We start from the raw sequence: 25,471 nt of genomic DNA, 5'->3' as shown, positions 1-25,471 counted from the left end.
TCGGGCGGGCCTTATTGGTTAGCGACTTTAAAAGAGAGCCGTTTGCTCAGCCTCAAACGTCAACAGAGGAGCCGAGCGCCCTTTGTTGCGCTTCATTTATTTATTTTATTTATTTTTTCCCCAGCGGACAATGAAAAGCGGCCTCATCCATGTTTGAACTGTGCGAGGCAAGCGGGGCCTTTTTTGTTTAAACATGACTCATGTTTTCTTTGAAGCTCATAATAAGACCTTTATGTAAGCCAGCAGGCACAAAGAGGTGGACAATGCGTTGCAGGTGCACCTCATATAGAGCGAGAAGAAGCATCCATCCCATGAGAAATCTCAAATTTACAAAGAACCCGAGACCAGTTTACCATACAGACTGTAAATGGGTTAAATATGAGACTTTGTTGTGCCAAATCGGTGTAAATTTGAATTTGCTTGTCATCAATTTTAAAAAGAAAAGTCAAATATAATTATTTATTTAAGGACCGACGTACATGATTTTTTAAATTTTTTTGTTGGCTGGCATTTCTGTTCATTAAATAGTTTTTTTTAATCAATCAATTAGTTGATGATTTTCTTCATGCATTCGTATTATTTAATGACTTTCTAATTCATTTAAATGGAATATTTTATCAAATGTAAAATATATTTTTCATTTACCAAATCATTTGCATTTAATCAAGTGGTAACAAGCAATTCTTTTTCTGGGTCTCTCTCCTTGAAAAGCAAGTCAGAAACGCCGGCAAATAGAAAGTATGTCACCAGAGAGAACGTCAACCCGCCCTTTGTGTGGGACACTCACAAACTTGAGACACATTTCTTTTTTCTTTCTTTCAAAGCAGCTCCGTGACCGGAGACGACGTTCAAATCTGGGAAGCGGGAGAACAGCCAGGCAGAATATAAACCAAACTAAAACATAAAACACCTTGCATGGGAATCAGACTGCTCAACTTGGAAAAGGCTTTGAATTGCGAGGGCAGTGAAGATAAAAGCGCTTACATTCTGTTGTGGCGGGAGTGTCATGTAAAGTGCAAAAAAAGAAAAGACGGCTCAAGGCAGACCCGGAGAGCATCAATAATTCACTTTTACATCGACTGGCAGAAAAAGACGACGCAAAAGTAGCACCATATGAGAATTAATGAGAAAACAGGCTCATGTTCAGAATAAAACATTGTTGTTTGTGTGTTTCTTTTTTAATCAGTGTATTGTTCCTACAAAAGTGCAAATTGAAAACAAACTTCATTCACGATAATAAAGCTTTATAAATACATTATATTTGGTTTCAAAGACTCTTTACAAGACACAAACACTTTAAAAAGATGTTCAAATGTAGCGCTGAAAAAAAAATAACAGCAATTCCAAAAAGGTCCTCGTCCTTCAATATGACACAATTGTCGTCTTTCCGGAACGGTGTGGGAACTTACTTTCAATGAAGCTGTCATCACCTGCTCGGGAAGAGTTCTACAAAAAACCAGCATGCCTGAACGCCACAAGGACAGACAGCAGGCAGGAGACGAGCGCAACCGGCGGCGCACGCCGTCCGGAACATTGACCGGATCTGGCCGAGGAGGGCCGGGTGAAGATGTAAGGATGCTCCTGCGACACCGCAAAAAAAAAAACAAACATTGAAATGAAGGAGCGCCGTGATATCGGAGTTATCGTGAACGCACCACGCCGGACAATCACATTCTGTCTTGATCTGAGTCGCCGTTAAAGGGGAGCGGTTTCATCTGGATGTCATGAAGCTACGTAGATTTGAAAACAAATATATGTCGGACACAAGATACTCATCACTTCTCGCCCATTGACAAATATCACAAAAGTTGAAATCTCGTGAGCCTCACCGTGGGTGGACAGACGAGAGTGATGGGGTCGGAAAAACTGCTCACCACCGTCTTTCCTCCCTCGGGCTGAAACTGCGCACACAGAAGCATTGAGTGATGCTTTTTGAAATGGAATTTCTTTGGTGGGGGGGAAATGTGCTGAATCGTGATCATGCGGTTGACCATGTTGTTCCAAAGCCCCTTGGCCAGCTCCTCGTGGCCTTTGATGGTGAAGTGGAAGCAGTCATGCGTGAAGAAGCTCATGTCGATCTTGCCGCTCTGAGCCAGGAGACCACACAGCCAATGAGAGAGGAGACACGTACGATGATGTCACGGCGTCGGCGTTGCGGATTACGGGAAGGCGAGGAGGGTCGGCTCGTTTTAAAAACGGCTGCAAAACCACCGCAAAGTCGTCCCTGAAGAAGCGATCGGCAAGCAGCAACGCCTCCAATCTTCTCTGCGGACGCAAGTCAAGCCAAGAACGCTTGTCACTTTTGACATTTGGCTCATCGCGACCAGACCAGCAAAAGAAGACTCAAGATCCCATGCAGAGGCAACAAACCGCAAGTCAGACACTTGACGTTTTTGCCCGTTTCCAGGACAGCAGCACCCAGATTCTTTTCTTTTTTTTTTTACGAAAAAGGATGTTGTGGTTGTACCTGAAACTCCAGATTGATTTCCACCAGCTCACGTAGCTCAGCCGAACGGGCCACCGGTTCAATCAGACACGAGCAGAAGGAGCTAAAATAAATTCAATTTCGAGGAGACCAAGTCAAACTTGAGTCTTCAACTTCAAATTTCAATGATTGTGGCAAAAGTCAAGCTAATCAATCCCCCCCCCTCTAAATGGCAACGAATCAAGTGGCGCAGTCGGAAGGCTTGGTGGCGGCGCTCACCGCTGGAGAAGGCAGCCCGGCGTGGGCTTGTGCACCTCCCTGAGCGTCTGCATGGGAAGGATCTGCACCACGTTGACGATCATGCGAGGAACCTGAAGGGGGGACAGCGAGAGAGAGAGAAAAAAAAAAAAAAAAAAAAAAAAAGACCTTCAGGGCTAGAATTTGGTTTATGCTTTTTTAAATCCATTTTATCCAAATTGGATGACTTGTCGTGATGTCAAAATTAAAATAAATGAATAATAAATTAGAATCATCTTTCATGGACCTCATTCATGAGCATTTCCAAGGAGACGGTCACGTAGCGAATGAAGTTCTCGGCCGAGAAGAGCGTCTGCAAGGCAAACGCAGTACAGACGCATGAAAGACGAGCGAGGATTCCATCCGATTTCAGACAGACGCATATTTTGTTCATGCACGAGGGAAATTGAGAGATTGTGACGCAAGACAATCCAATCATCTTGATGATGGAGAACGCGAAAAAGAAGAAAGACGCACCTTGTCTTTGCAATAATCGCAGATGTCGTTCATGCCCATCAGAATAGTGAGAAGCTTCCAGTCCTTGTCAAAGTTCAAACCCTCCACGGAGAAGGTCACACAAAAGCAACACATCAGCGCACAACCCAATTTGGGACAATTTCATGAAATCATGATGATGTCTTGTGGAAAATCAATAAACAAATTAAAAATCGGATGATTTTTTTGGAGTGACTTTAAAAGAGATCAAATAGGTTTGAGCCTATTTCTTATTTCTCACCTCAAAACCTCTGAGCGTGTCAATCAAATGTCTTGTCTGGCCGGGAAGATTGCTGGCAAGAAAAGAAAATGAAGTTAGCCGTAAATGCAGAAGTGAGTTGCCATGGAAACGGAAACACGTGGGAAGGACTTTTGATTACAAGGTGTTGTGTCCCGTCACGGCCAGGTTGAGGCCCGTTTGGCCCAGGTGGGCTTCCATGCCGTGAATCGTCTTGCCTCGGGCGGCGCCCAGCAGGTTGGGATTGAAAAGTTTCAGAATGTCTGACACACACACACGCACACACACAAACGCAATCGCAGGAAGTCAGCACTGAAGATGAAAGACATGCGAGGTGATTTGAGGGGTGAGAAAAGAAAAACGCTTACTGGGCAAAGTAATGACATCCTCATACGAGCCGTAACCGCCAATGCTAGAAAACAACATTGACAAAATATTTGAGGGTGCTGTATTCTAAGTTTTTAAGTCAAATTTGAAAACAAATATTGGTGGCATATCTTCATTTATCAGGAATTTCTGGTTTTAAAGAAAAACAATTATCCCTAGCGAGTGGCCATTGCATCCATTCCTCACCTCCAGGAAACGTGACGGAACTCGATGGGAATGCCCAGGACGGTGGTGGCGTTGGCGCCGATGGCCGTCTGCACGAGAAGGACAGACACACACACGCACACACAGAAAACATGCAGGCGTACCGAATGAAAGGCCACGGAAGCGTAGAAAACAAAAACAGGAAGTCGTCCAAAGCAGCACCTACTGTGAGAGAATCACCCAGGGCGGCGACCACTTTGATATCGCCTGCCTTCACCAATTCCACTAGAAGGACAGATGAAGATGAGGAAGATCATGCAGAGTGTGTGTGTGTGTGTGTGTGTGTGTGTGCGCGAGAGTGACAGAAAGTGAGCCACCTGAGGAAGGGTCTGAAGGTGAGGGGCTCATATCAGGACAGTGGAAAGCCGGATGCTTGAAGCCGACCGGACGAGTTTTCTCCGGAAACTCCTGAAGAGACACGACTGTTGCGATGACGACGTGTGCAACAGAGCAACAGTGACAACTGAAGACGCTTCAAACCTTCACCCAAGCCTTTTAAATGACTTCATGTGGTTTGTTGGCATGAGGAAATCGGGATGCTAACGAAAGCCCCCTAAAGGCCAAAGTCGGTCACATCAAACACATTTGGAGCTTCAATGGTGGCTTGAAACATTTCTTTCCTCATTGAAATGAGTGCAAATGCCATCAATCCTTGCCCCCCCCCCCAAAAAAAAAACAAAAAACAAAACAACAAACACTCAAGAAATTGACAACAACACCTCCTGTCGAATGTCAGACCTTCAAAATAAAATTTGTAACAACACAGTTTCATCACACATTCTTAGATTAAGAGCGACAGCTAAATTAACCACTGTCGGGCTGAAGGAAGTGAGATGAGATCGTCGTCATCATGATGTCATGATCTTATTTTGAAGGCCTGACTTTTGACAGGATGTTACGCCATGTTTCTTTTGTGTTAATACTTTTTGGGAATCCGACACGGATTCATTGGATGTTCATTTGTTCCTATGGCAAACATTGCTTTGGCTTTTACATGACTCTGTTCTAGTTCAACTTTGTGAAACCAATTAATCGTTAATCGAACAGTTGTGATTAAACGTGAATCACAGTTGCAGCAAACAAAACAATTTCATCAAGGAAATACATCTTTTAATAACGAAAATAGTACCTGATTGAGCGCCTCCTTGCTGTAGTGCCGTATTCCCTCTTCATATTTCCACCACCAGTTGTCACCTTCAAAATCAAAGATTTGCTAACTGCGTGCCGATGAGTAAAAACACAAACAACAACTCGCGGGGCTTTCCAGCACTTTACCTTTGACACAGCGCGACACCAGCACACACGTTGCCACGGCGACGCAAAGCCACCCCATAGTAGTAGTAGTGTCAGACAGTGGGGCACCCCTGCGGTGAGTCACTTTAGCACTTTCAGCGCTTTAGTTGCAGGGCTCCGCCCACAAGAGGAAGACTGACAGCTGGTTGGGACCAATGGGGAGCGCTGCTACCCTAAAACACACAAACGTTGCATTTGCGTCAGAATAAGTCAAGAAAAATATTTAGATTTCACCCTGTCCAAAATTCATCAACTTTGCTTGACTTTTTGACCAAATTACAAAAATGAACTAAGTCAGATGCGCCAATCAATTTAGACAACCTTCATTTTATTATCTTTCAGGACCTTAGAGTGATTTAAAGAACATTTAAAACAAGAGACTAAAAAAAATAATCCACGGACCATTAGACTTTCATATTCACCTATGTTTTATTCATTTATTTATAAACTTAATAAAAAGCGTTAAAAATGACCAGTGTTTCATTTGATTTTTTTTTTTTTTTTAATGTGTCAAGCATGTGGAAAGAAAAAAAAACTCATGATACCAGTTTTGGTCGAATACTAAGTTTCCACACGGTTGTAGTGAAGGTGATTATTAATGAAAAATGATGAAGGGGATTCGAATTAAATAATGATGAGAGAACGAGAAAACAAAAAAAGTCTGGAAAATCCCAGTGCAGCGTTGCATAAATTAATTGTTTAGTTTTACACTCTTTCTGGAACTAAAAGAAATTGGGGGTGAAGTGTCTGAAATCAAAAGAGAAAAAAAAAAAAAAAAGCTTTCTTCCAGATGACTTTGAAAATAGATGAGTGATATTATTTTCTTTGATCGTTCGGAGTCCAGCGTGTGTTTCACTCCTGAGTCTCGGGAGTCCAACATCTGTGTCTTCCAGTGACGTAACCGCACACACCGGCGGCCATTTTGAGTCTTTGGGAGCGAGCCCGAGCGCGGATGCGTCGAGGCGGCAAGCGCGAGCTCTGCGCCGTGTTCGTCCGTTTCCTGCCGTTCTCATTGCAGCTCCTCTTCCTCGCCTTGGGCTTGCGGTTGCTCCAGCGGGGTTTCGGCGTCGGCGTCGGCGTCGGGTGGTGGCGGGGGCGGCGGCACGGGGGGCCGAGGGGGCATCATGATCTGATGTTGGCGTTGGCGCTGGCGGTAGGCGATGACGGTGCCGAGTAGCAGGGCGATTACGGTCATGAGGTAGAGGTCCCACTCGGGGCCCAGGAGCTGGTCCAGGTCCATCTGAGAGAGCAGCTGGCTCAGCTGACGACAAAGGCAAGATCACGTCACGTTGGAATTTCAATAAACTCAATTCAGGCTGCGTTGTTAACACGATTATCGTGAAGGGGTTATTTATTTTGGCCACTTAAGAGTCGCTGTGTTCACATTCTGTGACTTTGAGTGCGTTTGGATTTAAAAGGCGGGGCCTGGTCTGGTGAGTGACATGTCAGTGAATGAGAGAGTTGAGTAAGGTCTTTGATATTTCCTCCCCCTACTAATTGCAAATGTAGTATTTCCTTAATATTTGCTATCTACTTTATCTTCATCTATTCAATTGTTTCATCAAGACATTTTCTTCCTGTGGTTATTGTCTAATCTGTATTTTGAATTTTTATCAAAAGTATTTTTCCCCTTAATATTTTTAGAGTTTAGATTTTTTTTCAACTATTTTTGTTTCCATTAAAATCTGAGTATTTTTCAGTTAATACTTCCCCCCCCCCCTTTTTCTACATTGTCTTATTTGTGACTGTTTTTTTTTTCCACCAACACTTTTTGTTTATCAATTTTAACCTTGGAGCTGCTGTTGACAAAGCAAAATATTTTTTTCAAAATCTTTATGCTGCTGCACAAACGCGCCACTGGTGCCCTCAAAACCGCTTATGTTGAAACCGTCGTCAACCAACGAGCCTTTGCACCCGTCCATCAAACTCTTTTGCAACTCCTTAAGTCAAGCTCAAACGAGTCGTATGCGAGAGCGCACGCCGCGTGAAATGGAACTCACATTGAGGTCGCGCATGTACTGCAGAGTGTAGACCAGGCCGAGCTTGCACAGAGCCAGGAAGACGGGCACCTGAGCATCAGGACTGGCTTCTGCCGCCATGTCGTAGAAGCGCTTGGCCAGGTGGATGTCCTGCGCAAAGGCCAGCGATGTCATCCCGCACGTTTTGTTGCCAGTGCGGACATGACGGCGCAACGTACCCGTTTGATGCCCAGTCCCTTCTCGTGCATGTAACCCAGATTGAACATGGCCTGAGCGCTGTTCTGCTGCTCCGAAGCCAGCCGGTAGTGGATGATGGCCGTCTCGTAGTCCACGTCGGTGCCGAAGCCGTAGAAGTGGTAGTCGCCCAGTTTGATGCGGGCCACCGTGTAACCTGCCGGGAGAGCGCCGGTGTGACGACAATGCCTGATGGGAAACGCATGACGGAGGTGTGTGAGCGCACCTTGAGCGGCGGCTCTGGTCCAGTGAAGCAAAGCCCGAGGATACGTCTCGTTCTCGTTGAAGATTTTGGCGCCCTCTGGTGGTGGGGGGGGACAATTAAAAGAAGCAAGTCTCCAAGGTGCCACTACAACATCACAATGTTGTTCCAATGCAATCCCAATGGTGTGTCGGTGTGTCATCGGACCAGATTTTTCATTTTCAATCGCCAATTGAAAAACGCAGAACCCCAAAGGAAACAAAGCCACGGCGTGGTCGTACTCTGGTCCAGAATGAAGGCCACGTTGCTCTGGGCCACCTCGTAGCCCTGCTCGGACAGCAGCAGGTACTGCACCAGCGCCGCATCGCTGTCGCCCTCCTTGAAGCTGCCGTACGCCGTCAGCAGACGCTCCGACCAGCGGCCGCGCTCGCACATGTTCTTGAACAGCTGCAAACGGCAGAAGAAAAAAAAAGGGGCCGCTGTCTCAAGGCTCGCTTTGCAGCTATTTCGTTTGTTTGAGTTGACAATTTTCCCCAAAATGCGTGTGCGTCTGACCTCCACGGCCGTGTGACACGAGCGCATGACGCCGGTGCCGGTGGCGTGCATCTGCGCCAGGTTGTAGAAGGCCAGGATGTGACCCGCCTGCGAGGCCAGGTTGAAAAACTTCAGTGCCTGCTTGTAGTCGCGCTTCACGCCCATGCCATCTGCAGCGCACAAGACACGTGTTCCTGACAGATGCCTAAAAAAAAAAAAAACGAGTGGCCGTGACTCACTGTAGTACATGGTGCCCAACTGCAGCTGGCCGTCCACCCAACCCTGCTCGGCAGCCTTCTGGAAGTACTTCAGCGCCAGCTCATAGTTCTGAAAAAGACGTACGGCTGACGATTGCGCAACGACGATCGGGCAACGTCATCGTGTCACTTACCACCGAGACGCCTTTTCCGTACAAGTACGCCATGCCCAGGCCACTCTGACCCACGGGGTTTCCCTGGGGGGGAATTCAAACATTGGGAGGATCGGATCAACTATTGGGATCAAGATTACAAACTTTGTCTGACCAGGTCTGAAGCCTTCTTAAAGTACTGCAGGGCCGTCTCGTTGTTCTGAGGTAGGAAGTCGCTGCCTTCGCTGTACATCTGAGGGACGAAAACCACAAGACGGAAAAAGCCCATCCAAACTCAAAAGACTGCGGTCAAGCAATTCACAAGTCGTGCTCGGTCATGGCGGGCCAGTAGGTGGCAGCATAACGCTCACCTTGCCCAGAAAAGCCATGGCGTGCGTATTTCCGGCATTGGCGGCCTGGTTGAAGTAGTCATACGCCCTCTGTTGGACAGGACAGGAAGCGTCAGATGGTCGGTCAGCAGGGGAACATGGGGATGGATTGGAAACGGACGATCCGTTGGCGACGTCATACCTGATGATTCTGTTCCACGCCGCGCCCTCCGTGCAGGTGAAGCTGACCCAGGCCCACCTGAGCAGGAGGACAAGGGGGAGGGGCGCTAATTAACGTTTCAGGGCTTTAAAGGACACAACTCGGCTTTCAAATGGGAGCTTCAAAGGAATCATTTACCTGCGCTTGCACGTCTCCTTTCTCGGCAAGGAACTGGTAGTACTGGATGAGGTCCTCCTCCAGCATGCCGCCGGCGGAGCCCGGGTTCTCCAGCTCGTCCAGCAGCCGGATCTTCTGCACGGCTGTGCCCCCCGTCAGCGACACGTCACTGGCCACTGAGAGAAAGCCGTCAGTGTCCGTTTGAAGGGGACACGCGAGCGGGCCGAGGCGGCGCCTTCTCACCCTGATTGGCCACCAGCTTGTAGTGCGTCAGCGCCGACTCGCAGCTTTGGGGGACGCCCACGCCGCCCCAGTATCTGTAGCCCTAATCGATGCAGACGTCAGGTTAAAGAAAAAAAAATTATAAATCCGAATGCGGCTGTTGCTTTGGTCATTTTTAGGAAAACACACCAAAATCATGTGAGCGATCAAATTTCCTCCCAGGGCACCGAAAGTGTAGTACACCAACGCCTGCAATGACAGAAAGGACAAACGCAGTTGACAAAGAGATGCGCAGGTAAGAAATTATTCATTATTTTATTTTCAAAATAAAATCGTCTTTAAAAAAAAAAAATTCAAATTAAATTGTCAAACAGACAAGACAAATAAAAACTAAATTATTTAAAATAAAACTATAAAATGTTCATTTAAGAAAAAATACAAAGCACATCTGAAAGAAAAATTGGAATAAAACAACAAGACCATAAACATTTCCTAAAAGTACATTCGGAATGCATAACTCACAAATAAATAATCCCCGAAATGTTTACATTAAAATAAAATTCCTTTTAAAAACATGACACAAATGTGAACAGGATAAGCGAGAGAAAACACAAGTGTGGATCTAAAAAAGCGTTTTTTTATCTCTCACTAGACTTCATCTCGTCTAAGAATTATTGAGTCACTGTGGTTTTTTTGTGACAGACGGTTTTTAATTTTTAAAAAAAATAAATGATAGAGTGAGTTTGCTACCACAACAGCGATATTTAAAAATACAAACACACACACACTTCACACACCTTCGCTTGACTTGAGTTAACTCCAAGTCCAGCAGCGTACAAAAATCCAAGAGCCTGCAGGAACATGAACAAGCAGAACATCAAAATAAATTGAGACCAAAACAAAAAAACTAAATCAATCTGATTATTTGAACACTTCAGCTAAGGCCCTCCCGTTTTTATAGTGGCGCACGTCCCTCGCGTCAAGAAAGCGGACTGAAAAAGTTGACGACGTACCGTCTGCGCTTTGGGAGAACCGTCGACGGCGAGCTTCTCAAACATGTCCCTGGCCCGGCTGACGTTCTGACTCAGGTAGTCCCCGAACAACATGGCGTACGCCACCTTCTCCATGGCCCGCTGGTGGCCTCCCTCCGCCACCTTCAGCAGCTTCTCGTACAGCCTGGAGACGCACCAAGCAGGCAAAATTATCAGAATCAGAATCAGAAATCCCTTTATTGTCATCGTACTCAAGTGTGCAACGAAATTTGAGAGCTCCCCTCTCCAGTGCAATACAACAAGAATTCAGATAAATGAGAGAATAGTTAGTGCGATGGAAAATAATACTGAATAGGATAGATAAAAACACATCACGTCGCTGTTCTGCAAGGTGCGTGTGAGAGTTTAGAACGGAGATGGAGATAAGAACCAGAAGACGGCACCGGCCCAACAGAAACATCTCAAAAGCGGACGACGGCCTTCAAGTGAAAATAGAAGCAAGCCGACCGACCCCACGGCGGCGGAGACGGCCACTCACGCTTTCCTCTGGCTCTGCCGTGTGGTGCCGTTGAGCATATGCAGGAAGGTCTGGTACTCGTCCTCCGCCTCCTCCGCCCGCAGTCTCAGCTGCGCCTGCTGCTCGGCTGCGGGGAACCACGGCGCTCTTATCAAACACGCAAAATCAAGCGCACGCCGTGCGTGTTGCCACGTACTCTCGCAGAAGCCCCACTTCTTGTCGCGGTCGTAGTTGTAGGTGGTGGCGCACCACAGTCGCCCGTCGCCGCGCCCGTTGGCCGTGCAGCGCGAGTACTCGTTGCCTTGGAAGACGAACGGGAAGACGCAGGGCTCTCCGTCGGCGGTGCCGCCGTTCACCACCGGAACTGATGGAACATCGACGAGTGAATTTGCACATTTCCAAAAGCGATTCACACCTCAATTGGCGAGGAAAATGTGGCACATTTCCACCTAAAATGCTCGGTAACTTGTTGGTTCCTGGACTTGTGCAAAGTTCTTTTCTCTCCTTTGGCGCCGACTGGGATCGTTTTCTCATCATGATTGTGTGAGTTGTGACAAATCTTAATGGTGTGATCCTTGTTAAAACAACGATTCTAATAGTTGATATGTCAAAGAATGAACGTGGAACGCAAGCGAACAAATCATCCCGCTTGTCAACGAGGGAAAGTACGCGGCGCAGGCGCAGGTGCACGACGCTTGCCATTTCTCAAGGGAGTGTCACGGTGGCTCAAGCAGCTGTTCTAATCACCAGTCAGTAAAGTAAACTGTGCTCATTCTTGAACGTCATTAAACAGCTACAAGCAGCTCATACTAAATATTATATTCCCACGTGCTTAAAACATATTCAACCATATTCAAACAATTCCGCAAGTGTTCTTCAATCAAGAAGAGACGGTGAATTTTCAACCCTTGCCTTCTTTCGGTTTCTCCATTTGTACGTGTTGTTCTGGCAGCTCCTCCTTCTCTTCTCCGGGCAAAATGTCCCCTGGATGCGTCACTTCTTCTGGCACATTACGAGCATCCGGCGCGGTATCGGTAGAAACAGGCGCTACATTTTTGGAGTTTAAATGGATATCGTCTTCTTCCGATTCGGGATCGTGGTAGGGCTGCAGACAGGAAAGGAATCGTTAGCTTTTGGCAAATAATTGGACATGCTGGGATGACGGGAACGGTAGCCCTGGCGTGGCGGCTTTAGAGCGCCTTGTTGTCGCCCCGAGTGTACAAACGGAGGGAAGGGGGAAGAGTGAGTAGGGGATTTTATTTGTCCCATTTTTTAAGCTTTACTCAGCTACTTGAGGTTGTTGTTTTTTTCATCATTCAACTTTGGCAGGGTTAGTAACACGCTTCTCTGTGATGTGTGATATATTCAAGACGTGTTTTTTTCCACAGGGACTTCAAAAATCCGTCAAATGTCGGAAAGTGTAATGCGTGGAGGCTGTTTCGACGCACCTTGAGCTCTGGTCCGTCGTTCCCCTGAGGCTCCTCGTCTGGAAAACAACAATAATACAACTTAAATGGCAAATTACAGACAGCCCAAGGTGCGAACAATCAAATAGCTTCAGCATCAACAGCGCCGCGTGCGAGCAAAGCAGAGAATCAAAAGCAAGCAACCGAGCAGTTTCAGAATAATTACCAGCTGTTGATCCGCAGGCGAAGACGACGAGGAGGAGAAAGGTGCAAATGAACAAGGCTCGCCCCATGGCTAGCCGCTAACTGGAGCTACTATCGCAGTCTCTGCTGTCCGCGCACATTCAGCAACGATTGCGTCACTCTACGCCAAGTGACGCGATTTAAACGAACCAAAGTCACGTGACTTTGGCCGAGCCACCGAAACTCGGGTTCTATTCGAAGTGTTGTTATCGATATCGACGTCAAAGATGCTAACGATGCTAAGCGGGGGGGGGGGGCTTCACTTACGACTGCGATGACGTGCGGCTAACAAGTGAACGTTGCACGAGTCATATAAAATAACATCTTCCGACACGCCTCAGTCAGGATAATAGTTTACTAGCGACCTCGTCATCATCATTCCGAACGTGTACGTTTCATAACGACGACGCCAAGAGCCAACATTGAACGTTTGAGTTGAAGCTGACTAGTGGCGACTAAGCTCTCACTAGTGCTTGGCTTTTCCTGGTCTCACAAATCGGCCAATCATCGCACTCTGTATTCTTCCGGTTCTTAAAATCTTGGCCAATCACAACACTTTGTGGGATGGGGGCCAATCAGCGGCGGCCACCAATTCATAAGCCAATCGTGCAGATACACAGTTATAGTTAGCAGGTGGGCGAGTCCGCTGTACAAAAACACGCTGATGAAATATCCTTAATAATAAATATATCCGCTTATCCTCACGAAGATCGCAGGCGTGCTAGAGTTTATCTTAGCTGTAGTTACAATTAAATCATTTTTCCCCGAGACGAATGAAATAATAATAAAAAACAACATTATGCATAAAATACATTGTCCACCAAGTTATAACTTGTTCACATATGCTGATGGGTCAGAAGTAGAGACACTTATTAACTTTATAATATTAACTCATTTTTTTTGTCCAGATTATCTAATGTTCTCATGCAATGTGTCGAAAATACACAGCTAAAGTTGAATGTTTCATGCAGACTGATTTTTTTTCTGAATTCTTTGAAAAATGAAAATAAATTACGTCTCAGTACACACTCGCAATGCATGAATTCGCCTAATTTCATGCGCTGCAATAGTAGTGACACGTCTGATCTTTCGCATTTTATCACGTACTTAAAATTAGCAAGTGGCCAGCAGAGGGCATCAGAACATGAAAATTGAGAAGACCAAAACAGGAAGTGACTTTACGGATGTGACGTCACATACAGGCTTCAAACTGTATACTTTCACGAAACAATTAAAAGTATGCAGTCGGTTAGAAGACAAAAAACAAAACTGTAGTTTTGTGTAAGATAAGATTATACAATACAATACAACTTTATGTGGAGAAGGAAGGCAAAAAAGAAGGCAGAAGGTGAAAAATCAGATAGAGGAAAGAAAAAGGCAAGGCAGGCAGAAAAGCAGTTTTAAGCCACAAATGGAAGGAAGAAAAAGGTTTATGCAAATTAAGTATGTAATGATTCATGTAGAAAAGCAGCATTTAGGAAAGGAAGCCAAGAAACAATCAAGGAAATACAACAAATGAAACAATTAATCCTCCTTAAACAAGAAACATAACACAACGGTACTTAACTATATATTCATTTACACACAGTGGTAGTGGTTTGAAAAGAAAAAATCATTTATTTTTTTCCTAAATCATAGTGGACAAAATAATACGTTTACAAACCACAGCTTTGAAAAGGGGAAGCTGTTTGGGCTTTACACAATCAAAAGTGAGACACAAAACGTAAACTTTGTATGCAGTCTGAAGAAGGCAGGATGACATATTTGTCGAGTAAATCATTCGGAGAGACTTTTTTTTTTTTTTTTTGGAGGTGTGGAAGGTTAAAGCTCACTGCTGAGAATTTTGTGCAAGTCATAGCCTCAAGCCATCCACAACTTTGCGAGTACCATCAAGGTAGGCAAGAGCACAACTATTGGTTTATAAAGCTAGTGCTAAAATATGAATAGTTCACGTGAAAAAGCAATTAAGTCTCTTTTTTTTTTTTAAATCAAATAAATGCACGCAGTATGAACACTTCAAGTGGTTTAAAGGCTTTGGGGGTGGGATTGGGTGGTTAGCAGACGACTTGTTTTCCAACTTCAGAGGAGTGGAGCCCTTTCACTGCGCCGCTTTGATGACCCACTCAGCTGCCGGGTTGAGTTGGAAGAGGTCCTTCATGAAAGTTTCCCCATCCAGACACCTCTCCTCTGATGATGAGCAAGACGGGCAAACAATTTCATTGGAGTCAAGGAGCGGAATGGAAAATGTAGACGTAATGTATTTGAAGTGGATGCTTAAGCTTCTGTCACAAGTCGTCGGACTTACTGATGTTTCCACCAATCTCATAGAGACACAAGTGCTCTCGCTTCACTGCCACAGCGCTACGTATACACCGAGGGGAAAAAAAAGTTCCGATGAGTAACATATCGTCGCCAAGCGAGATCGAGTATGTGAACGGGAGCCAAGACCTCTCCTGGCTGAGAAAGCGCGTGAGCACGTCGGCCGCTTGCAGGTCTTCGGTGAGCTGCAGGGCCATGGACACTTTGCTGAACTGCGGTGCCTGCACACGGATGAATCCCTGCGAGCTCTCCTGCTCGGCAAAAAAGAAGAAACCATGAAAGTTTCAATCTGTTAGCGCGAGAAACCTTTTTTCAGCAAGGACATTCAACATGACTAAAAGGTTTAGTGGGGTGAGGTCTTTCTTTATTCGCTTTACAAAAAGAAAAATATATTTTTTTGTAGTTGTTTCTCGAACTATAGATATTGCATTCTGATCCATTTCCACTAGATGTCACTGTTCCCCACTACGCTACATTCAGGTGACAAACATTCTGCTCTAGCAAAGACAAAGCTCACCTTTGAAGGAATGCATTAATTTCACAATTCACTAATTATTGTGATTGTGCTCTTCAAAACAATTGTTTGTTTGGATAGTAATGACATCTGTAAATGTTTTGTAGGGGCAGTGAAATGCATTTTTTAACAGCAGTTGTTTTTATGTATTTGTCAAGTGTGTATGATACACGTCTGGGGGCGTAGCTCAGTCGTTTGTTAACAGATTGCCTGAGGAATGTGCAAATATTAGTGTTGGCCGCTCATTATTAGTGGCAAGACATTTTATGCAATAAGCAACCTCAGAGGCGGTCCTTTCTGGCGGTTTGTCTGTGGTGATCTTCTTCAGCAGCTTTCGCATGGCTCGCTCTTTGTTCTGCTTGCGCTGGCTCTCCATGTTTTGCTGTCGGACTTGCGTCAGGATAAACTTGGGGATCTAAAAAAAAAAAAAAAAAACAGAGAGAAAGAAAGAAAGAGAAATATCTGACATTGGTGAAAGTGGTCAACGCACTGAAGGTCATTTGGAGTCTTACAGTCCACAGGAGGTTTTGGTATCTAATGAGCAAGCGCACGGTGTTGGCGGTGCTGGTCGCCATGGAGAGCTCCTGCTGCTCCGTGACCTTTGAGCGACAGCCCTTGAATATGAAGATGTTGGGCGCCATGACGACCGAGACATTGTTCAGGGTCATTTTGTTCTTGGCCTGGCGCTCGATCACGCGCTGGAAGAACTCCACGAGGGCCTGACCAGGAGAAAAAAAACAACCAGATGTGATTTGTGTTGAAAGAGTCCAGTCGCATCCCCTCCAAAAAAAAGCTACATTTGTTGCGTATTGTTTTTTGGACAAAATGAAATAACTTGAGCTTCTAATTTGGCTCCAGCCGCTCGCTTCGTTTCCTGCCGTAGTTGTGCTTCGGTCGTCACGGTAACCGCCCCCCCTAAACAGTATGATTTGTGAAGAAAGTTGACGGCCATGTCTCCTCACCTTCAAACTATCCTGATTGGCTTCAGGGAGCAAAAGGACCAGAAGGTTCAAAGCTTGCAGCTGTCGCTTCTTTGTGGGCAGCTCTGAAAAAACAAAACAAAAACAACAACAACGCACACTTAGAGGAGAACGTGCAAAGTCTCTCACCCCACCGTATCGCCTGAAAAAAATACATCAATAAATAATGATACCATGCATAACTCGAATGCCACAGGTTTCTAAAGTTCATATTTTTGAGGAGGAAAAAGTCATCCTATTCAAATAAATTCATGTTTTTTTTTAGAAGAAGTTACAAGGATGAAGTTGAGCTTTTTTTGAAAAGAAAAAGAGTGTTAATCATTCCAAGAAATTTGCAATTTTATCTCGCGTCAAATTCAAGTCAAAGCGTAACAAGTGCAGCCTGCGTCCGCTTGCCGAGGTCACGTGACCAAACTCGCAAAACAGGTGAGCTGTGATTGCTCGTTACCTGAGCCACTGCAGCAAGTGACAAAATGGCCGCCCCAGATTCCGCAAATGCTTTCTTTTTTTTCAATGCTTTTTACTGAGCGGCGGTCACCCTTCTGAATATTGTCATGCTTGGACGGGTTCGATGTGGAGGAAGTTCATCAAAAATGTGCGAACGCTTCCGTCCACATCGAGCTGCCGCTCATTTGGCACGCGCGTACTGTCCACGGCCATGAAGGCGTCGAGGTACTCGACGGTCAGCAGGGGTTGCGGCAGCTCCCGGATGAACAACTTGAGGAGGCTGGCCGCGTCGTGCTGCTTCAGCTGTTGCCACGGGAACGTGCCGTCGTAAAAGCAGGACTCCAGCTCCTGGCGCAGAGACTGAGCGCGGGAGCATCGGCGGGTTAGTCACCAGGCGGCAGCCAAAGCGCCGACTCGTAAACGGTAATTGTCTACCTTGACTCTGGTGGCGGCGCCGGGAATCCTGAGCAGGCCCTCCGTGTCCAAACCGTCCTCTTCGATATGACTGATGAGCTACACAGGAGAGCGAACGCGTTCCAACATGGGCAATATTCAATTGAGAAGGCCAGCGTGCTCACCCTCTGCAGGATGAACGGCACTTTGGTCCCGGCTGCCCTCCGCTGGTCCTGATCCAGTAAAGTGACGAGGGGCACCCCAAACAAACCGCTTTCTAAATAAAACAAAACGTCAGTTATTTCCTGCGTGTAAAATGGAATTTTGTGCGTGCCTACCTTTCGTCTTCCCTTTAACAGCCTTGTGCGCTTTCAGGTCGACGGCGTCCATGTCGAAAAGAGCCGTCATCTCCACCAGTGCGAGCCTTCGTACCTGAAGCGACGACACGATGAGGTCGGCTTCCATTAGGAGCGTGCCTCCTTTTTACGGGGCGGGGGGGGGGGGTGTCCCCACCTTTTTCATATCCAGCGGCGACAGATGTCCAACTCTGGTCTGACCGGTTTTATCTCGGAGTAGCCTGAAGTTCTAGAAAGGACAATATATTTCATTCAATCTATGTCAAGAATTTCATCCGTTTTCAATATCATTTGAAATTCTCTATTTTGTTTCGGGTTTTTTTTTGCCCCTCAACTCGACTGAGCTCATGTTTCTTAGCTGCAATACTCGTCGTAACCACTGAACGTCACTGCTTCTCTTCCTTTATTTAAATCGCCAGAAAAAGGTGACGCAATCGTTGGTATGAGCCATTCGTAAGCGAGACACTCGCATCGCTAATACAATTTTTGGGTTTGAGTTTGTGTTTTATCAGCGGCAGCTCAACCCTAAAGCGGCACGAAAAGCGCACTCGTCTCACCGGCAGATTGTCATCGGGCGGGTTGGGGCTCGTTTGGAGCGCGAGGCGAGCTTGCTTGTCCCTGGAAGAGAGCGCCTGCTCCGAGAAGGCCACGTCCACGTTCATGACCGTCTCCGCTTCTGTGAAGCGGAACGAGGACGTTTCAGGAACAAACGTGTTTACGAGGACGGCCGTGAACTTTTGAGGAGCCCCGAAACGGTTCAGGATTTTCCCCTCACTTGAAAGCAATCACATTAATGCCGCGCTTGCATTTTCGTGTGTAGCCGAGTAATGCGTTAGTGCGCGACTTACCGGCTGAGTTGGCGTCGCTCGGTGCGCTCTCGCTTCCCTCTTGGACCTCACATGGCTCCTTGTCCTGCGGCGTGACAAAATGTTCACCGGTGCCCACTTGTTATGTTAACATGTCAAACTTTCTGGCAATAAACATTTCACTGGAAGCACTTAGCGCTAATTCACAAATGGTAAACATTCATCCATCCATTTTTTTTTTCTTTTTTGAGCTGGAGCGGAGATGATGAGAGGCGGGGCACACTCTGGACCGCTCGCCAGCCAATCGAATCGGAGGCCACATCGAGGCACTCATTGACGCTTGCAATGACAACAATTTAGAGTCGTCAATCAAGCCGACAAGTTTTTGAAATGTGGGAAGAAGTCAGAGTACCCCCAACAAAAAGTCCAAATCCAAACCGTCCCCAAAAAGCCCGAGGAACTCAAAAGGCTGGTCGTCGAGGGATGAGTGAAGTCACGCAAAGTGCAAACTCAGCAAAGTTGTGACTGTTTGGGTTGGATAAAGGTTTCTGGATTTTGGTCTCTTCTTTTTTTTTTTTTTTGTTGCATTCCAATCTATCCATTGACTCAACACACCTTCCCACGGGCGTGCCACAAAGATCCTTTCCAGGCCCCCGTTTTGTTCTTTTGACATTTGATATTAACACAAATGCAACGAGTGCGTCTCAACCTTTTCGGCCAGTCTAAATATATCCCGGACGTCCGGCAGGTGTTGCCGGTTGCGCCGCCGCAGCGTCTGCTGTAGCGAGGTCAAACGCCGCTCCACCGCCGCCGACTGCGCTCGGGTCAGCGTGGACAGAAACGCGGCACTGTCCTCTTCCTGTCAAGCCACCAAATGAAGAGCGACATCAAGTTACACCAAGTCCGTCAAGCGCAGGTGCGTCTTCGATGATCGATTGACACCTGCTCCTGGTCGTCCGCCAGCGAAGCATCAAAGAGCCGCGCGAGTCCAGCCTCCGTGAGCCACGCCTCCTCCTGCTCCCCTTCTGGAAAAGAGCATTCAAAATGCGGCAGCTGGCTTTATGAACGTCATCGATGACACTTCCGATAGAAGCGAAAGCCACCGCAAAGCTCTCTCGTGCTAATTTCATGACAAAATGGCCCGAGGAACAATCTAGTGATGCAGTAAGAGGAATTTCCGACTAATCAGGAAGAACGTGTTTGCTCCGGGGAGCAGTCAGCCTCATAAATCAAAGGCGGATGTCGCCAAACAAAAAGTTGTGTCTGACCGTCGGGGGGTTTCTGCTGCTCCTCGTCGTCATTTCCACCCTCGCCTCCCCCCTTCTCTGCAGAGCGACTGATGTGCTCCACCTCCTTCCAGTAGTCGTCCATCTCCAGCTCATCCAGGGAGTCCTGCCAAAAGAACAGGCCACACATTTTGAAAATCAGAGACGCAAGTTTGGTTGTTTTTTTTTGTGCTGATTCTGGAAGTGACCTTGTGTTTTTTTCCCCCCAGTAGGACATCATGTTTTCTTAAAACTACAACAACAACATCCACAATATAGTAAGCGGCCGGAGGGTCAAGTGCCCAGGTGTGCTCGCCAAGCAAATGGGTAGTTTTTGGAGCAACGAACAAAAATTGCAGCACACCTGTTGACGTCTCTTTTGGAATGAAAATGAGGAACAACTGATGTTTGCCTTTGTGCTTTTGTACAAGAAAGCATACTTGGGAGTTGCAACGTTGACATGGCGGCCGCGCGCGCCGTCTGCTATCGGGGCTATTGGAGCACACGGAGGGTCTTGGCCGCTGACTCTCCGCGGCGGCGTTGTCGCCAGGAAGCGCGCTGTGATTCTGCTGGACGCTGTAGTGGCCCGTCCGGCGGCTGCAAGACACAAACGCACCAAGCTGTGAGCTGGCAAAAGGAATCCAGGTGAACAACAAAGTCCGAGCATCACCGGTTGGTGATCTTTGGACCCGGAGTCACTTTTTGCCTCTTTTAGAATTTGCTTCAACTTTGCACCTTGTTGGGTGGCACAGTTATGGAAGGCGGGGGGTGCGGCCTCACGCCGAATAAAACTTGTTTTGCGCTCACAACAGAAAGAGAGATAAGCTCAAAATGCTTTTGCCGTTTTGTAACAAACTACAATTGGCACCACATATTCCTACCGGCGGCCATTATGGACACGAACCACAAAATAAGGAAAAGTTCAAAGATATCCAAGAACTCGTGAATGAATCAAAGACGGCAATTTAACGGACTTCTTGACGGCTGTCTGGCGTTTAATTTCATTTACAGCGACTGCGGTGAAACAAATGAGCAGAACGATTTTTAAAATAGGCCAAGTCGTGTCTAGATGACTTTTTTTATTGAATTTATTTGTATTTTATTGATTGAATTTGATTTGTAGTATAGTTGATTTTAACAGGAAATAAGAAAGGAGTCACTACTTTTTGAATATTACTTCAAACGAGTTCCAAATATGGCTCATTCAAACCCCAAACGAAGCAAACGTGACGTGGCCGATATCCAAAATGTTCTTTTGGACGTCGCAAAACGAGATGACAGATTTGGATTGCAGCCGGCACTCAAATCGATGAATCCAGACGTTACCGTTTGTTTCAAATGGTAGCGACCCAAAGCGGCGGCCCCGCCCCTCCCGTCATCATGCACGCCGCGTCGTCGCCGTTACGGTCTCCTCCCACTTACGGACTTCAGAACGGCCAAGCTGACACACATCCCGAACCTTTTTTTTTGTCCGTTCCATGCAACGCACGCAAAGCTCTCCACCGAGCCGCTCATCTGCCAGAAATGACAAAAACGCTTCATGCAAGATTTGTTGTTCCGCCTGGCGAGCAAACAAGCGAAGGTTAATCATTTAACTTCATCAAAAAGACGGGGCCATAAATGGGACATACGAACAGAAGGACGCGTGCCAGTTTGTCCACACGCAAGTGAATTGAAATGGTCCACCCGAACAAAACGTCGACTCGAGAAACTCCTTAGAATTCACGGCACTCGTGTGGGCATTGAATGACAAAAGCGACTCACATCGCGTTTTACGAAAGGCGACGATTTAGATTTGGTCCATATTTCCCGCCCCTTCCTTTTTGTTTGTTTTGGTTTAGGAACGTTGTTGTTTGGCGGCCCGGTCGTGCATCGCTACGCGCTTGGCGCCAATGACGTGAGGCTCAACGGCAACGGCGCCGCTTCCCCCACGGGGAACATTGCCGCCTTTATTTACCAAATGTGGACGTGCGCTCATTGTCCTTCCTTTTATCACCCGAGCGCTCGGTGACGCGCAAACAGGAAGTGAAGCCGGAGGCGAGTCCACGCCGCGGCCCGACCGCGTGTTGGTCGTGTGCCGCTGTTGGAGACGACGAATATTCGAGATAGTTGCTCACGGTGGTCGGAAATTGCGTGCGTGCGTTGCTCGCATTCATATGAACAAGTGTCAGCGGTCCTCTCTCGGCGGACAGTCTCAGTTTTTCTTTCCAACGCACACACGCAAAAACGTCATGACAACAAATCCAAGTGAAAGCGATCGCTTCCCAATTTTTTTCTGCTGAACCAAACCGAGCTATTGAAACCATTCCAAACTCCCACTTTCACATTTGCCGCGCTTATTCGAAAACTCTCAAAGAAGCTACAAGACGGAAACAAAAGTTGCGTCAACCTTTAGCCCGGGTTGTTATGGAAAGTTGTCGGCATTTTTTATTTGATTTTAGATTGACAGAATTCAATCAGGTGTCAGCCATTATTTGACAAGGAGAATGTTGTCCAATGTTCCATTTTAGGTTTTGCGATCACAGTTTGTCGTACGCTTTCAATTTGAAATATAGGTCATTATTAAAAAAAAAAAAATAAGTTGAGGCGCAATTACTCCCATTTTTGCAATTTACGATGCTTCTGTAATTCATTTTATTCCTAAGCAAAGATGAACTTCGCCTTCCTGTTTTTTTTTTGGGGACATCTGCAAATTTCTGTCTGTCATTGGAAGAGGAAACGATGACCACAAAATAGGCGACATGCGCGCACGCTCACCGATGTGGGAGGCAAGACAAAGGCAAGCTGTAATGTGATGCTGCCTTTTTTTTTTTTTGGGATGGTTAGTGGGGCAAGCCATTTGGAACACGTGCGCAAAACTGGAGAGAGTTTTAGTGCTTTTTTTCTTTTCTCACAGCAATCATTCTGACATAGTTGATAAGAACACGTACATGTGATAGCAACAATATTAATTACGGTCCAATTCCAGGATTCGTCAAATTGTAATCTAATGTCGTAAAATGAGTTCTTGTGGTGCACTTCAAATAATTCAACAATGTCGAGCTTCCACACTGTCAACACATACTCAAAAAGCAGGTGTGGCCAATTGTTACTATTTGGACTTTTGCTCAGTTGACCACAATAAACTACACACACGCACACACACAAAGCCAGCTTTGCCCCCATCGCGAGCAAACGAGGCATTTCTAAATAAACAAAACGAGCGTCTCGGGATGGTCCTTCCGTACAATTTTCGTTTCTGTGTGACAAATTGGCAGCTTTGGGCCAACGCTGAAAGACTTCACTGTGAGTTCCTTTCGATTGTGAACGTCGTCATGTGACAACAACAAAGAAAAAGCAGAACACATGCACGCATTCATGAATGAATGGACGCATGGAGGAACAAGAAGCAACCAGATTATGGCGCCGTACGGGTTTGTAGTCTTACTTGTATGTGTTGCTGCTCGATGTGTTAAAGTCGCGATTGTTTAAAGGTTTATTTTAGGTTAGCAAAAAGCCATCGGACTCATCAGACCAAAGGATGTGGTGTGCTGAAACATTCGAGTGTTTAAATGCAAAACGTTTCATTGTTTTGCCCTATCAGCTTTACTAAAAACCTGGACTGGGGGGCGTGATAAAAAATAAATAAATAAATAAATACCTTGAAGCAAACATGTCTGACCTCTTTTATGGGAAACTGCAAGTGAGAACGAGCGTTATGGAATACGTAAAAGTTTCCATTGGCAACAGTCAACCTTAACTGCGGCTCACTGAACTGAGCTCTCGTGCGGTCTCATTCATCTGCGGACGGGTTGTTACTCATTTAACTGACAACTTTAAACATGACTTTGGACCCGACCTGCTGGAGATAATTCAGACTCGATCGTAATGCTCACCGGCCACGCAAACGTCACACATTAGGGCTTGAGCCGATTTTCGAACCCAGAACCCCTGGACTGTGATGCCGCAAATGCATGTTTCGACCTCAAGTGAGCACAGTAAGTAAGTAAGAATATACGCATTCCACACACCCTTGACGACGCCGAGAGAAGATTGTGTTCACGTGACTCAATTCGTTTTGGATTCTGTAGGATCTTGTCTCAGCAACTAACCGAAAGGGCCAAGGAAATGCATGGCCCGAGGCAGTAGGCGGGGCCAGGACATCTGCCGTCTTGCTGCGGGCAACTTGGAGCCGATGATGACGTTGTTGTGCAAGCAAGCAGGAAGACGACAGAAAGCGAGCACAAATCCCACCTGAGTGCCTGCGGGTCGTGCTCCTGACCCGGAGGACACGCGATCTGCAGTCCTGGCTGGGCCAAGAGTTCCGCGTTGCTGTGGTAACCCGTCAAGACCACTCCCTGGGACTCCTGCTGCCGACTCATGTTTCCCCGTCCCGCGATCTATTTGCGCAACAATGTGACGTCCACGCGAGGCTCCATCGCGAGTGTGCGTCGTCGGCCGCTCAACGCTCCCGACGCATCGTGTGCTCAAACTTTTTCCTTGTCGGCAATAAAAGTGTGTCATCGAGACTAGGGCTGGTCGCTTTTGAGGGAAGTGGGCAGGATCGCCTGCGCGATTGGCTGGACGCTCAAGTCACGGCGACCCCTGCAGGGCGCGGTTGGAATAAATCTAACCGTTACTGCAATTCTCATAACAAAATAATTCGGAATTGACTAAAAAACACGTTCACTTTCTAACGTAATTTAATCATCTGAGTTTGCATGGTCAATATTTGCATAAACCTTACAGTGGGGCATTTGCAGAATGGAATATTAATTTACAGCTGTCTGGAAAGCTCCTCCTTTTGCCACTTACATTAAATACATTTTGACCCATATAATTAAATAAATTTAAAAAAAAACTTTGGAAATGAATTTACAGTAAGTCTAGATGTCAGTACATTTACATTAACATTTTCTAAACCTTAATGATGCAACTTAAATAGAAACAAGCATTTTTTTTTGTTTAGAGTGAAAAGGAAGAAAAGATTTTTGAGGTTACAAAATGTATACATGAAAGATGCCCGTCAGTGTTCACATCCATATTAGGTAAACTCCTGTTTTAAAGGCCGCTCCCGCACATTTGGGATGGCCATCCCTCCAAAACGGTGCCAAAACTAATGAGGACACGTCAGAACGAGGGGAAGAAAAATGACCAGAAGAACACAAAAAGTGTGTCACACCTCAACGCGCGCCATTTCTATTTCTTTAAGAGGAACAAAAAAATAAAAAGAATTAAGAGCCGCATTCCACTTTAAGTTGACACTTTCTAAAAGCTTCCAGGTAAATGGTAATGAAAAAAAACAAACAGGACGAATGAGGATCCAAAATGGTTGAACACATACACATCGGTAAATAGAACAAAGTGCCACTTACCTGAAGTGAAGATAGAAAGCCAGTCTGGGGACCATGTTGGACGTCTCTTTCACCGAAGACGACCTTCTCACCATGTGCTCGGGGATGATGTCAACACACACACACACACACACACACACACGCAAGTCGATTAGCCAGAGAGGTCAATCAGATTGTCCGGCTTCTTGCCCCGCCCCCTTTTTCTGATCCCATGTCATCCGTTCTCTCGCTCTGTCTGTCTATCTTTTCCACTTTCCACTCGCCGCGCTCTTCCATCTTTACAAAGCCATTAGGAGTGCACAAAGTGGAATGCAAGTGCGGCGAATCATACTGAGAGCTGTCCAACACTAGTTAGATCTTCTTGTGGAAGCAAAA

General features: G+C 46.3%; 3 protein-coding genes across 7 annotated transcripts; all 3 read right to left on the bottom strand.

Moving 5' to 3' along the window:
* Positions 1-1,237: 1,237 nt before the first annotated feature.
* Positions 1,238-5,480, bottom strand: LOC148316230 (phospholipase B1, membrane-associated). Of its 3 annotated transcripts, none has more exons than XM_088286591.1 (16): positions 5,322-5,480; positions 5,176-5,240; positions 4,364-4,454; positions 4,213-4,271; positions 4,029-4,096; positions 3,824-3,867; positions 3,598-3,718; positions 3,459-3,510; positions 3,200-3,280; positions 2,970-3,035; positions 2,705-2,796; positions 2,468-2,549; positions 2,164-2,265; positions 1,830-2,087; positions 1,672-1,730; positions 1,238-1,581 (listed from the first exon to the last, which is right to left on the bottom strand). In XM_088286591.1, the coding sequence occupies exons 1-16, from the start codon at positions 5,377-5,379 to the stop codon at positions 1,245-1,247; spliced, it is 1,635 nt and encodes a 544-aa protein (XP_088142717.1). In that variant the 5' UTR covers positions 5,380-5,480; the 3' UTR covers positions 1,238-1,244. The 3 variants fall into 3 exon arrangements, with proteins under 3 accessions (XP_088142717.1, XP_088142720.1, XP_088142718.1); XM_088286594.1 differs by lacking the exon at positions 1,672-1,730 and having other exon boundaries at positions 1,830-1,901; positions 1,992-2,087; XM_088286592.1 differs by having other exon boundaries at positions 4,364-4,468; positions 5,322-5,377.
* Positions 5,481-5,646: 166 nt separating this feature from the next.
* LOC148316229 (protein sel-1 homolog 1-like) lies at positions 5,647-13,178 on the bottom strand. The gene is made up of 21 exons (XM_088286675.1): positions 12,667-13,178; positions 12,483-12,520; positions 11,947-12,139; positions 11,231-11,398; positions 11,056-11,161; positions 10,539-10,701; positions 10,323-10,376; positions 9,715-9,774; positions 9,547-9,628; positions 9,325-9,479; positions 9,169-9,225; positions 9,009-9,077; positions 8,813-8,890; positions 8,680-8,742; positions 8,528-8,615; positions 8,310-8,458; positions 8,036-8,201; positions 7,779-7,853; positions 7,537-7,709; positions 7,340-7,468; positions 5,647-6,600 (listed from the first exon to the last, which is right to left on the bottom strand). The coding sequence occupies exons 1-21, from the start codon at positions 12,731-12,733 to the stop codon at positions 6,349-6,351; spliced, it is 2,385 nt and encodes a 794-aa protein (XP_088142801.1). The 5' UTR covers positions 12,734-13,178; the 3' UTR covers positions 5,647-6,348.
* Positions 13,179-14,274: 1,096 nt separating this feature from the next.
* On the bottom strand, positions 14,275-25,468 carry arhgap18 (Rho GTPase activating protein 18). Of its 3 annotated transcripts, XM_088285819.1 has the most exons (18): positions 23,997-24,312; positions 20,204-20,360; positions 19,767-19,890; positions 19,441-19,523; positions 19,208-19,357; positions 18,541-18,604; positions 18,250-18,368; positions 17,850-17,921; positions 17,675-17,768; positions 17,522-17,613; positions 17,379-17,456; positions 17,144-17,303; positions 16,479-16,561; positions 16,029-16,235; positions 15,797-15,931; positions 15,132-15,253; positions 14,989-15,044; positions 14,275-14,870 (listed from the first exon to the last, which is right to left on the bottom strand). In XM_088285819.1, exons 1-18 carry the CDS (start codon positions 24,122-24,124, stop codon positions 14,782-14,784), a joined length of 2,013 nt encoding a protein of 670 aa, XP_088141945.1. In that variant the 5' UTR covers positions 24,125-24,312; the 3' UTR covers positions 14,275-14,781. The 3 variants fall into 3 exon arrangements, with proteins under 3 accessions (XP_088141945.1, XP_088141944.1, XP_088141943.1); XM_088285818.1 differs by lacking the exon at positions 23,997-24,312 and adding an exon at positions 25,118-25,468 and having other exon boundaries at positions 14,989-15,253; XM_088285817.1 differs by having other exon boundaries at positions 14,989-15,253; positions 23,997-24,313.
* Between the last annotated feature and the right edge of the window lie 3 nt (positions 25,469-25,471).

The sequence above is a fragment of the Idiotropiscis lumnitzeri genome, chromosome 21, assembly GCF_059441095.1.
Source record: "Idiotropiscis lumnitzeri isolate Australia: NSW breed Sydney's pygmy pipehorse chromosome 21, RoL_Ilum_1.0, whole genome shotgun sequence".
Lineage (NCBI taxonomy): Eukaryota > Metazoa > Chordata > Actinopteri > Syngnathiformes > Syngnathidae > Idiotropiscis > Idiotropiscis lumnitzeri.
The sequence above is the reverse complement of the archived record's forward strand: the minus strand, read 5'-3'. Positions and strand labels throughout refer to the sequence as shown.

What these genes read in the sequence shown, in the direction of transcription:
- LOC148316230 (XM_088286591.1), bottom strand. Translation starts at nt 5,379, where the DNA reads ATGGGGTGGCTTTGCGTCGCCGTGGCAACGTGTGTGCTGGTGTCGCGC. An exon ending in GCAAGGAGGCGCTCAATCAG is followed by an intron (nt 4,455 to 5,175) that starts GTACTATTTTCG and finishes GTGTCTCTTCAG; the next exon opens with GAGTTTCCGGAGAAAACTCG. An exon ending in CCGACCCTCCTCGCCTTCCC is followed by an intron (nt 2,088 to 2,163) that starts GTAATCCGCAAC and finishes CTCCTGGCTCAG; the next exon opens with AGCGGCAAGATCGACATGAG.
- LOC148316229 (XM_088286675.1), bottom strand. Translation starts at nt 12,733, where the DNA reads ATGGGGCGAGCCTTGTTCATTTGCACCTTTCTCCTCCTCGTCGTCTTC. An exon ending in GCGTGGAACAGAATCATCAG is followed by an intron (nt 9,078 to 9,168) that starts GTATGACGTCGC and finishes CCTGTCCAACAG; the next exon opens with AGGGCGTATGACTACTTCAA. An exon ending in CGTGTCACACGGCCGTGGAG is followed by an intron (nt 8,202 to 8,309) that starts GTCAGACGCACA and finishes TGCCGTTTGCAG; the next exon opens with CTGTTCAAGAACATGTGCGA.
- arhgap18 (XM_088285817.1), bottom strand. Translation starts at nt 24,124, where the DNA reads ATGAGTCGGCAGCAGGAGTCCCAGGGAGTGGTCTTGACGGGTTACCAC. An exon ending in CGCCGCTGGATATGAAAAAG is followed by an intron (nt 17,769 to 17,849) that starts GTGGGGACACCC and finishes TCGTCGCTTCAG; the next exon opens with GTACGAAGGCTCGCACTGGT. An exon ending in TGCCGTTCATCCTGCAGAGG is followed by an intron (nt 17,457 to 17,521) that starts GTGAGCACGCTG and finishes TCTCCTGTGTAG; the next exon opens with CTCATCAGTCATATCGAAGA.